Raw genomic sequence first — 12,780 nt, forward strand, 5'->3', positions numbered from 1 at the left:
TTTCAGATAAGCTCTTGAGGTAACTGGGTGTAGAAATAACAGAGGTAAAACCCACTGCTGTGGAGTCTCTAGGTTTTTTTGTTGTTGTTTTTTTTCTTTTTTTCTTTTTTTGTCTTTTTGTCCTTTCTAGGGCCACTTCCTGTGGCATGTGGAGGTTCCCAGGCTAGGGGTCTAATTGGAGCTGTAGATGGTACCCTACGCCAGAGCCATAGCAACTCGGGATCTGAGCCACGTCTGCGACCTACACCACAGCTCACGGCAATGCCAGATCCTTAACCCACTGAGCAAGGCCAGGGATCGAACCTGCAACCTCATGGTACCTAGTCAGATTTATTAACCACTGCACCACAACGGGAACTCTGAGTCTCTGTTTCACTCTCTGGGATCTTGCTGCTGTGGGAATTCTCTGGGTGCATTCTGCAAGCCTCACACTGTATTGATCAAGGTAATGAGGGGCTGCATGTTAAATCCAGGCTAGTCCCAGAAAACTCATTTGGTAGGTGTTCTCCTTAGCCACTCTTAAGTTGTATGATTAAAACAGTGATTCTTAAAGTCAGAAACATGACATCTTGCCTTTGATGTAGAATTTTGAAGAACAATATTTATCTATGGTCGAAGTCCAGTTTAAAATCTTCATTTGTCTTTGTAGCATTATCAGGTCTCCAGCAGATGTCACTATTACAGTCCATATTCAGTTTTGTGGCTTTACTGAGTAATGTTTGTAGGAAGGCTCCATTCGGGGACAGTGCTTTATCAATGGTCTAATGACAGTTCCTATTAATTTGCTGCTATGTATAGTACTAAATCAAATTATTTGCCCGAGGGTTGGTTTTTTTTTTTTTTTTTTGGAACTACTTTTCTCTATAAGCATAAGACAAAGAAGTTCCTTGGCTATGTAATTCATTTCTCACCTATAGGAAGTACAAATGTTTAAATAAATAAATGCAGTTTATTATTATTACCAAAATGCTACTTATGTGTTCTACTTTCAATATAAAATAGGACTTAGATCATCGAACCGTTTTTACCCACATCGCTTTTTTTTTTTTTTTTTTTTTTTTAACCAAGTATATGCAGTTTTTCCCTGTACCAACCAATTCTCCTACAATTCAATTCAATTCTGACACTGTCTACCTGGAGTTAGCATCAGATCTCACAAGTGGGCTTAGCCCCACAAGACTGCCCCCGCTACAGACACCAGTTATAATTCCAAGAGTTCTATTTCCGATGGATGGGCTGTAAGTTGGGGGTTCCCATGCCTCCCTCCTTGGGTTCAGTAATTTGCTTGAAGGGCTCACGGAACTGAGGAAAACTGTTACTGGTTTATTACAAAGGATACAACTTAGGAAGAGATGCATGGGATAAGATTTGGGGGCGGCACCACTTTCTCTTACTGCCTTCATGTATTCTCATCCCAAAAGTGCTCCAAACCTCCTCATTAGGGGTTTTAATAGAGGTCCCATTACATAGGCAGGGCTGGTTAAATTATTGTCAGTCGGTGATTAGCTCAGTCTCTCCTGTCCCTGAGGCCCAGGGTTCACTAAAAGTTCCTGCCCTTTAATCACATGGTTGGGTCCTCTGGCACCCGGCCCCCCCATCCTCCAGGAGTCACCTCAGGAGCACAAACTCAGGTACCACTGAAAGGGGCTTATTATGAATAACAAAGGGCCCTCCTCTCACCCTTATCATTCAGAAAATTCCTAGGGTTTTAGAAACTCTTGTGCCAGACATGGGTATGAACACCAAATATATATTTCTTCTTCTACCATATCATCACAGACAATTTCTAGCGAGTCTTTCAAACTATTTTCTGACCTCATTCATAACTATATATACCATCATTTAACTTCAACTGTTCTAGTGAAACATCAATGAATGCCCTGCCAACTATTTCATAGTTTATATTCAAATAGGGTCAAGGAAGCATCTCCTCTCTCTCTTTCTTTTTTTTTTTTTTTTTTTTTTTTTTTTTGTCTCTTTGCCTTTTCTAGGGCCACTTCCGGCAGCATATGGAGGTTCCCAGGCTAGGGGTCCAATTGGAGCTGCAGCCACCCAGCCTATGCCAGAGCCACAGCAAGGCGGGATCCAAGCCGCGTCTGCAACCCACACCACAGCTCACAGCAACGCCGGATTCTTGACCCACTGAGCAAGGCCAGGGACTGAACCCGCAACCTCATGGTTACCAGTCAGATTCATTAACCACTGTGCCATGATGGGAACTCCTCCTCTCTCATTTTGAAGAAAGAACCATACCAGAATTTGGGAGCTGGTGTTAGGCTAAAGAAAGGCTAAAAGTGGCTCAAAGAACAAAGATCAGTTCTCTCTAATATCAGCACTGCAAGGTAAGAGGTTCAGGTTAACAGAACATCTCTGTTCCATCCAGTCATTGGTCTCCAACATCATAATCAATGGTATGGTTGAGGCTGGGTTGCTGGGAGTTCCAGCCAGCAAGAATGGGAAAGAAAGCATGGAGGAGGCGTGTTCCCCTCTGTGAAGCAGGCCCAGAGATGGCCTGCATCAATCTGCTTGCTCCTTTGTTAAGATTTAGTTACTTGCCCTAACTGCCAGGGAGATTTGGAAGTTTACGTGCCCAGGAAAAAGGACACTGGTGGACAACTAGTGCCAGAGATTTATTGGTTTGGTTGGCACTGACCATACATGGTTCTCAATGTTTTTTTCAGGAGGTGCACTCAGTGTACAGAATTTTGGCTGGGATTTTGAATATTGGAAATATTGAGTTTGCAGCTATTTCCTCTCAACATCAAACCGATAAAAGTGAGGTGCCCAATGCAGAAGCCTTGAAAAATGGTAATTATTTGACACATATGCACTGTGTTGCCAAAGTCCATGTTTCTCTCACTTTGGTAGTTTTTCAAGACTCTAAAATATAAAATGTGCTGCTACTGGTCCTTCAACTAGCTCTGGGTATTTTCCCTTACCAGTATTTCCCAAAGGATGTCTTCTTGAATATCAGTGTTCTTTCTATAAGTGGCAAATCGATGCTCTTCAGAAAAGAATTCCATGGCAGGTAACTTTGGGCAGTGATTCTCAACAGTGGCAGCTTTTGAAAATCATATACAAATCCCATAGATGGGATCTCAATATAAATTCACTGAAACAGCGTCTGCTGGGGATAAAGCAGGCACCTATTTCTTTTAAAGTTCCATGGGTAATGACGATGGCACAAAGAGTGAGAATCCTGACTTAGGAAAAACACTGATTTAAATAAACACCTTTTGTGTTAAATTGAGGCACTTTTTATTGCCTTTTTTTTTTTCAGGTCCACATCTGCAACAAATGGAAGTTCCCGGGCTAGGGGCTGAATTGGAGCTGCAGCCACCAGCCTACACCACAGCCACTGCAATGCCAGGTCCTTAACCCACTGAGCGAGGCCAGGGATCCAACCTGTACCATCACAAGCACCATGTTGGGTTTTTAACCCACTGAGCCACAGTGGGAACTCCCTATGGCCTTTAAGGTACTAATGTTCTTTGTGATTCTCTAAGAGCAGACTCTACTCTCCAGCAATTGCTCACACTTATTTGACCAAAGACCACTTCTTCCCACATTTCTTCATCTAACACTTGTGAAAAGCTTTCAGAACAGTCTGAGACGTACTGCATCAGTCTGAGTGCTTCTTGGGGCTAAGGACCTGGCTCGTTTGTCCTTGACTCTGAAGTGCTGAGGATCGAGCCTGGCTTGTAGCTGATGTGGAGCAGATGCTGGCTGCGGGATGAATGGAGGTATCTGCTGGGTATCATCCTTACCCTGTCTTCTAGCTGCCTCCGTTCTCTGCATCAGTCCCGAAGAGCTCCAGGAGGCCCTCACCTCACACTGTGTGGTCACCCGGGGGGAGACCATCATCCGAGCCAACACTGTTGACAGGGCCTCGGACGTCCGAGATGCCATGTCCAAGGCTCTGTATGGGAGGCTCTTCAGCTGGATCGTCAATCGCATCAATACACTCCTGCAGCCAGACAAAAACATATGGTAAGTTCCCACTGGGAGCAGAGGCCTTAGGGAGAGTTGTCATCGCCTCCAGTGTCTTCTAGTATTTGCAGGAGGAAGCGTTTGGTCCTCTCTTGGGTTTTCTTTGGTGAAACTCTTAGGCCATGTCCCTTAAAAGATGCAGTGGGATCCAGGGGAGACGCAGTGTTTATATCTGAGAGGTACACGACTAACAGAGCCATTACTGTGCAGTGTTTAACAGAATAGGCTTGGCTGGGAGCTGGGAAAACTGGGTTTGCATCCAAGCTCCACAGCATCATCAGTGCATGTTCTAAATCATAGTTCTAAGTCTGGTTTTCCCATCTGCAAAACGAAGATAATATTCTCCTTGTGGTGTTGCTTTTAGAATCAACTGAGACATTTCATGAAAAGTGTGAAAGTACAGTGTCTCACATTATTACTACTACGACTACTTTTTCTTTGCTAAGCACTAGAGATCTCTAGACTGTAGAAGAATTGACAGCATCAGATTCCAGTGTCTTCTTCCAACTAAGCTTTATGGGTGGGAAAGTAGAAGAATGAACTAGCAAACTCCCTTCAGACGGAGTGGGTTCCTCTTTAATCTCTCCAAAGATGGAGCTTCTGAGGAAGATTTCAAAGGATTTTTCTGCTTAAAAAAAAAAAAAGAAAAAAGAAAGAAAGAAAGAAAAGAAATTAGAAGTACTGTTGAAAGACTCAAGAAATGAGTGGTTTAAGCTAGACCATTTTACCCCCAAAGCTGGCGGGGTACTGCTTGTCTTGGGTGGCTACCATGTATTAATAAAAACTTGGGCCCGCATATTCTCACCATCCTGAGATGGCTGTTTCCTCCCCTAAAAGGTTCTGTTCTTCTCTCTTATGCAGCAGTGCAGACGATGGCATGAATGTGGGGATCCTGGATATTTTTGGATTTGAGAACTTTCAGAGAAATTCATTTGAGCAGCTCTGCATTAACATCGCCAATGAGCAAATCCAATACTATTTCATTCAGCATGTTTTTGCTCTCGAGCAGGTAACAGTGAACTCCGGAGGAACTAAACCTAGGGAAGATGCCTGCGGGCTGCCCAGAGTTTGAAGCAGAAACCCTGCTAGGCTAACAGATCAAAGATACCAGAGAAAAATCACTGGTGAGGCAGTCCTGTCAAAATAAAACCAGTCTAAATTTAGGATGGAAAAAAAGAGGTCTTGATTTCTGTGGAAAGGTACATTTCCTCACATGAGTGAAGCTGGTGACACGCCAATTATTTAAATGTTTCCAAAGCGTTGCCCAAAATGCTACATCCTCTTCTGCTTGATTTAACTAAAATAATCAGTGATCATGTCCAGAATGACATGGGATGATCTTGAACTCAGGACACAGGTTCCTGTTGTTCTTACCTCCCAAACTGGCCCCCCCACCCCCTGTCTCCTGCACACCAGATCCTACAGCAAATGATGGGTATCTTCAGGGAGGGGCAAGATATGTCCTTGGTTTTCTCAAAACGGAAATCTTTCTGCTGTGAATTTAATGGTAAATAAAACAGGATGTGAAGTTAGTGGACCCAAAGCCCTTTTCCTCCTTCCCAATCCATACCTGAACCCCAAGACCGTCTCGTATGAGGGAGGTGCAATAGCTAAACATTCTGACCAAGCTGCTTTTTAAATGCAGGAGTGATGACACGCAAACTGCTGTGATTAGAGAAACACAAACACGTGGACTAAAAAGTACTGCTTTGGTTTTATCACTGGAACTGGATTAATCTGTGTTGCATTCTCCTCCCCACCCACCTTGTACAAAACTAGACCTTCTTTCAGCCCAGGTTACTTCCATTTATTTTCCTGGGAAATCTGGAGTTTTTCTAGTTTTCTACTGAGGTGATTCCTTTGCAAAATCCTTCGCCAAAGATAGAAGTCTACTTCCTTCCTAGTTTAAAGCATGCTTGTCACCAAAATAAAAAATTTCCGCTTCCCTTCTTTCCTACATCAGTTTCTAAGTTATGAGTCACCACATCAGTGTTTGGATGAGAGAGCCGTCCCATCTCTTGGCAGCTTCAGCTGCCTGCCGAGGTCCACTGTGGGTCAGATTTAACCCCAAAGCTTCAACAGTGTTATGTGCAGACGAGCCCTTTACTACTCACATAAAAGACACCCTGTGCAGTGTTTCCAGTCACAAAAAGTGCCTGCAGCCTGGTGGTACCTGGGGCCCGTTGGGGCTGGAGAGACTCACAATGCATTTCCTTCCAGATGGAGTATCAGAATGAGGGCATCGATGCTACACCCGTGGAGTACCAGGACAACCGCCCACTCCTGGATATGTTCCTCCAGAAACCCCTGGGTCTGCTCGCACTTCTGGATGAGGAAAGTCGGTTTCCCCAAGCAACAGACCAGACCCTGGTTGGTAGGTACTTTTTGGGAAAAGCATATACATGCCAAAGGGAACTTGGCTATTTGGCTCATGTCGTCAAATGATCGTGGGTTAAAGAATCTTTCTTGTATGTTTTGACTGTCTGGTGATTGCAAAAGTATAGACCCTGTTTTCAACAAATTGCAATGTGCAGAACATGTCCTGATGGAATTTGTGCAAACCCACCCCCACCTCTCAGACCCTCCTCCCTTTCTTATTTCCGCAAACGGAAATACCTTTACCCAATGTCAGTATCATGGTTACACCTTCTGCTCCCTCCTTTCCCATAACCAATCCTCGATTCTCCTCCTTTTTCATGCCGTCTGCCCAGCCCTTCGCATGGACCCTGTCCATCTTTAGTCCAAGTTTGTATAGACGTCCCTGCTGGTCTTCGGGTTTTCAGGCCCATTGCTCTCCCCGCTCCCCTGGACATCCCAGCTAATGTAGTCTTTCGACAGCCACCTTTTCATTAGGTTACTGTGATCGATAAAACACCTCCTCCTGGCGTTAAAGCCTTCCAGTCTGCACCTCTGTCCCTCTTGACCTTCTCCTCCTCCACCTCGAATCTTCAGTGTTGCACTTATATTATGAGATCCGTGGGCCCCGAAGCCCTGGCCCTTGCATCCCTTTACTACCCAGTTCCTTACACAGAGTAGGCTGTCAGTCACAAAAATGAGAGCAAAATGGTTGGTAGAAGGAGGGAACAGGAATCTCAAGCCTTTGCCCAGATGGAGAATCGATTTGTGGAAGAGACTCTCGGAGTTGAGATGATCCCCTTCGGCCATATCCTCTGATCTATAAAAGTGTCACAGGTTGTCCAGAGTATATACAAACCAGGGTTATTTGCCTTCTGTAGAGTAACTTCATGGTTCTAAAGCTAACTGGCCAGGCTTCCAGTGTCATCGCTGTCCATGCTAGGAGTTCTCAGAGCAGAAAACGAGAGCTTAGGGAACAGCCTGACACTACAGACAACAGGAAACAACTAAAAGAGGACTTGGTTGTAAATGCCCCTTGTGTGGGGCATCTTTCTCCATCACTGTGCATGTGAGAATAACATCACGCTACTCTGAAATTTCTTATTCTGGGCCATCATGGTTCGAAGAGCACGTGTTTGTCTGAAGGACCAAGCAGTTTATGTTGTAACTTTTTTTTTTTTTTGTCTTTTTTAGGGCTGCACCCCACAGCATATGGAGGATCCTAGGCTAGGGGTCGAATCGGAGCCGCAGCCGAGCCACAGCAACGCGGGATCCGAGCTGCGTCTGCAACCTGCACCACGGCTCATGGCAATGCCGGATCCCCAACCCACTGAGCAAGGCCAGGGATTGAACCCGCAACCTCATGGTCCCTAGTCGGGTTCGTTAACCACTGAGCCATGATGGGAACTCCTATGTTGTAACTTTTAAACATGAAACTCCACACAGATAAATTTGAAGATAATCTCCGATGCAAATACTTCTGGAGGCCCAGAGGAGTGGAGCTGAGCTTTGGCATTCAGCACTATGCTGGAAAGGTGAGGCGCGTGAGCTATTAAGCCTGAATTGGACAAAGGGTAAGTGTCCGTGTCACCCTGTTTGTGGCGCTCACAAAATTGCTTGCAGATTTCTTTCTCCTTTGAATTCTTCTTGAACACCTCATCCTGATTCCCAGACCTTCTCAGTGGTGTCGCTCCCAGAAAGTTGCCCCTGGCAAAGAAGCAATTGCTCGCTGGGGTGGCCCACAGAGCTGCCATCTGCCTCTCACCTGAGGTTTGGCTTAGAAGTGACAGCTCTCCAGAGAGAAAACATATTATAGCTTTTGCAGTGTTTAGTGGTGAATGTTCACATTCAGAAGTCATTTGGAGAAGCGTAGGTAGTGGGCGAGGGCTAATATTGCAGTGGGGTTCAATTCTTAGCCCTTTAAGTGTATGTATGTCTGCAGGGCATCAAAAATGTCTAGATGAAAAGGGAAAAAAAAATTTCACTTCATCATCCAGATGTTAAGCTTTTAGAACATTAACTGAAATTTCCACTTTTCATACATTATGCCTCAGTCTCAGTTTCAAGTTCCTGAAGCAGATTAGTGAGGGATTCAGGAAATTCTCTCCTCCTGTAGCCAACAATTCATTGCTCAAGTTACTCTCAAAGGAGCCATTCGAATTATGGCTAATTGGTTCCGGCAGGGTCTGCTGAGGCCCTGGGTCCAGAGAGTGGGTAGGAGGTCCATAAAAGGCATTTGGGGTTATTCTGTTGACTTGTTGAAATCATTTTTCACATTCATATCATGACATTGAAATTAATTTTGCCTGACTGGAGGTTCGTTGAAAGGCAGTCTGATACAAGTGGCGAGGTTGTTTTTCTTGCCTCATCGCATATGATGGTATCTATTTTGGATCTTTGCTAGAAATTGCAGTCCAGTTTTTGCTCTTAAACACTTTGTTTACCTTGGCATTGAAGGCTGATTGCACATGACATCCACCCTGATCCCCATTCTTCTCTTCTCTCCTGCCTTCCATTCCTGGCCCTTCCTCACACCTCTGTTTCCATCTCTCTGTCCTTTTATACCTACTTCCTCCTCACCCTTCTTCTCCCCTCTTTCTCCTCTTGATTTTAAGGGAAAAGGGAGTCCTTTTCCTTCCGGGCTCTGTGTCCTCTCCTGAATTCTTTTGCGACTCAACACTTCTTTCTCTAGAGGGGTCCTTAAATTTCTCTGACCTGGATCCTCTCTGTCCTGAGAACTGAGAGCTGCTGAGAATCCCTGAGCATTGCTCAGGTGCCACGAGTACCTTGGAAAGCAGAGAGGGTGCGGTGGTTACGAGCGTGGAACCAAACAGCCCTGGTTGGGATGCTTGCCAACCACGGTGAGATGTGTGGCCATGAGTACATTATGCAGCCTCTCTCTAAGCCTCTGTTTGCCCACCAATAAAATGGAGATGATAACAGTGTTTACCTCTTAGGATGCTTCACATACGGTGAATGACCCAAATAATTATTCTGAGGTGAGTTGTCTTTGATGGGACTCTCTTCAAAGAACAGCTGAACCAGAGGTTAAGATAATTGACCTCTCAAAAATTACAATTTTCCGCCCTTACCTGCTGGTCTGGATTTAATTGAGCACATACTTTTTTTTTTTTTTTTTCTTTCTTTCTTTTGGGCCAGACCCACAGCACACAGAAGTTCCCAGATCAGGGATCAAAACCTGCACCAAGGCGGTAACAGAGCCACAGCAGTGACAACGCCAGATCCTTAACTGCTATGCTGCCTGGGAATTCCTGGCCTGGATTTAAAAGCATGACTGTGTCAGGATGAATCCTGTATAGTGGATTAGTGACTGACTTCAGACAACATGCCAGTGTCACCAATGATGGACAGTATTGGCTAACTTGTGATTTGCTGTTCGCATTGCAGGTATTGTACGATGCTTCTGGGGTTCTTGAGAAAAACAGAGATACTCTCCCTGCTGATGTGGTTGTCATACTAAGAACATCAGAAAACCAGCTCCTCCAGCAACTCTTCTCAATCCCTTTGACCAAAACAGGTACTTGGAGCTTTCCTGACAGCTTTGAGCCTGATGCTTCGACAAGTCATGGGGCTGGAGCCAATCAAAATCATCCAGTCATGGGGTCCTCAGAGGTCACCTGGTCCAACTTCCCACCTAGTCATCGACCCCACCCCACCACACTCCTAACCAACCTGGAATAGGTCTGTCACCGGCCTACATTACACAGCCTTTGTCTGCTTACAGTCAACTTCTGTGTGGTTGCTCAGTCAGTCCTCAAGCTAGGAGCAGAAAGCTAGCACCAAAAGGTGGAACATCCTGGTCTTTGCTGTTTTACCAAATGGATTCTAATTGGGTCAAGCTCCTTTGATTTATTTGGGATTCTGCTGCCTTTGGCGGGACAGCAGTCTCCATCTTCACATAGCTCTCCTCTCAAGGGATTTATGTTTTTTGAGGCTGTGTCTGGAAACAGCTTCAGCTATGCTTTTAAGAAAGGAGGCAGAGAAACCTCTTTATCATTGTTCCTAATTTCTTTTTCTTTCCCCATCCCTGGTGAAATCATTGGCACCGTGTCTAGCATGGGGCCTTTGCAAGCTAAAGAGAGCGGCTGCCAGGTTGGAATTTTAGCAACGTGCAGAGACGTGAAAAGCTTGGTTAAGAAAAAAGCCACAGTCTACAACCTTTGCTTCAGCTTCACTTTGAAACTAGGGTCTCAACTTTTAAAAAATGTGTTCCTTTAGGAGTTCCCTGGTGGCTCAGTGGGTTAAAGATCCAGCATTGTCACTGTCATGGCTCTGGTTGCAACTGTGGTGCGAGTCTGATCCCTGGTCCTGGAACTTATGCTTGCTGCAGGTGCAGCCAAAAATAAAAACAAAACAAAAACCCCCCACCGAAGCATGCTCCTTTGTATAAAAATAGTAGTGTGCCCAGCAGAAGGCTGCCCTCCAGCTTCCTCTCCAGACCTCCCTTGGGCACTGCCAGGATTTGATTCATTATCAACTTCTGGGAGAATGGACAGTTGTGGTCCAGTTTGGGGCTCCCTCATCAGACATTCAGGTGTATAGTCTCACTAGATGACTGCGTAGAGGCAAAGACACAGCCATTATTAATAGGAGACACACTCTTTGAAATAAAACATATCCAAATGGCTTGTTAGCCAGCATTTATACTTTCTCATAAATATGAGTAACAACTTGTCAAATCTGTTCACAACTTTGGAATTGCTAATTTTTCAATCTTTGGCAAAATAAAAAGTTCACAGCGTGGGCCACTAGGTGGCACTGTGCAAGAAGTCAGGCTCTTCAGCCAGCCTGCAGTTGCCCTTGGTCACCTAAAGGCCGCCCCGCAGAACAGGAACAAAGAGATAGCCTAGGCTTATTTTTGCTTTTCTCTGAAAGAACTTTCCTCCTGTCTTATAACTCTTTCTGAATCTTGCCTTAAAACTGCAACCCACACCACCATGAGGAAACGAAATTGAAAAATAGACTAGAACAAACATGTTTTTCTGACAAGCTTCCTTGTGTTCCTGAGTTGTATGTTATGCAGAATTATTTGTTTTGAAATCCTTAGGTTTCTCTTCTTCACAATTTGAGTATAATTAAGATGCCATGAATACACATCAAAACCAATAAGCATGATTCTGTTTTCTTTTTCTGAAATTTTCCATGTAAAAATGGCTTCAATCAATGGCTTCTTCAGTTTATAGAAGAGTTGATTATAATAAGGCAGTGTCTAGGCAGCTAAAGGGAACATAAAGATAATATAGCTTTGCCCTAAAAGCAACTGGAACTTTCTTTTACCTTCACTTTCTATCTAGAATTGGGCACTATTTTATCTCCTTGTGATGATATTTGCCTTCAAAGCTCAGTTCAAAGAGGTTGTGCATCCTATGTTGAAGACAGAATATTAATTTTCTAAATTTTCAAAGTTCCACATTCTATATTTTGGTATTTTATTGTATTACAACCTTTGAAAGTGGGAAAACCTTACCGGACAGAAATAGGCTGTATTGTTTTTGCTGAAAAATACAAATGCTTGTTTCCAGCACATACCCCTCAGGAAGGGAGACATCGCTGTCCACCTCAGCACTGGGGCTGGAAGCAAGGTCAGCGCTTCCCAGCAGTTTGGAAAATAATATGCTGATACAGTCAGGGCATGAGAAACCCTTTTCTTGGTCATTTTAATTTTTCTTTATCCTGCTTTAAACCCTTTAATACTTAAAAGGGGCCCTAGTTCAGTGAGCATAGATATTAGGGGCAATTTCTTTACAGACTTCTTTTAGGGGATGAACTATAAGGTGGAAGGTCCAAGTTGGGAAGCCCTGTAGGCTATTAATCCCAGAGTTAAAAAAGAGGCCCAGGAAATTTCCTTGTGGCACAGAGAGTTAAGGAGCCAGTATTGCCACAGCTGTGGCATAGGCTGCAACTGTGGCACAGGTCCAATCCCTGGCCTGAGAACTTCGACATGCCGTGGGTATGGCCAAAAATAAATAAATTAAAAAAAAAAAAAAGGGGTCCAGTGTTGGTTTCCTCAGTTTCGAGAGGAAATATTCCTATGGAGTGTTGACAACACTCGGGCTCCTGGTCTTGGTGGTGGCTACATGGATGTTTATTTTATAATATTCATTATGCTATACTTATATTTTGTACACTTATCTACACATGCAATCTACTTCACAATAATATTTTCTTCCCCCAAAGGACGGATAGAGTATCTTAAAGTGCAAAAGAAACCCTTTAATTTCTTTACCTAAGGTGTCGTGTCCAGTTAGGGTGAAGTGTGCTGGTAGCCAGACTGCAGCTGTCTTTTGCTTTCAAACACGGGCGTCAGAGAACTTCTGGCTGACATTCCTTGAAAAAGTCGGCCTGCTCTCCAAACCCACTGGGCAGGTAACAGTGCCTTCATTAGTAGATTGGTCCTTGCTGTAATCTCCTCTT

At 44.3% G+C, this 12,780-nt stretch overlaps 1 protein-coding gene across 25 annotated transcripts in view; it reads left to right on the forward strand.

Annotated features, from left to right (window-relative positions):
- MYO3B (myosin IIIB) overlaps positions 1-12,780 on the forward strand; it is a 453,696-nt gene that overhangs the window by 235,249 nt on the left and 205,667 nt on the right. For 20 of the 25 annotated variants that reach the window (XR_014829525.1, XM_084999438.1, XM_084999448.1 and 17 more), the window contains 6 exons: positions 2,682-2,808; positions 3,780-3,990; positions 4,852-4,999; positions 6,211-6,364; positions 7,792-7,880; positions 9,754-9,883. Coding sequence is in view for 21 of the 25 variants with exons in the window: in XM_084999438.1 (XP_084855564.1) it covers positions 2,682-2,808; positions 3,780-3,990; positions 4,852-4,999; positions 6,211-6,364; positions 7,792-7,880; positions 9,754-9,883 (859 nt within the window). In the remaining 4 variants the exon portion in view is untranslated. Of the gene's footprint in view, positions 1-2,681; positions 2,809-3,779; positions 3,991-4,851; positions 5,000-6,210; positions 6,365-7,791; positions 7,920-9,753; positions 10,734-12,780 lie in introns of those variants that run through there. The other 5 variants (XR_014829526.1, XR_014829527.1, XR_014829528.1 and 2 more) reach the window with 2 other exon arrangements.

Source organism: Sus scrofa, chromosome 15, assembly GCF_054392235.1.
Source record: "Sus scrofa isolate SSC_HxYL_T2T_F1_AM1 chromosome 15, Sscrofa_HxYL_maternal_Yorkshire_Landrace_v2.0, whole genome shotgun sequence".
In the NCBI taxonomy this organism is placed as follows: Eukaryota; Metazoa; Chordata; class Mammalia; order Artiodactyla; family Suidae; genus Sus; species Sus scrofa.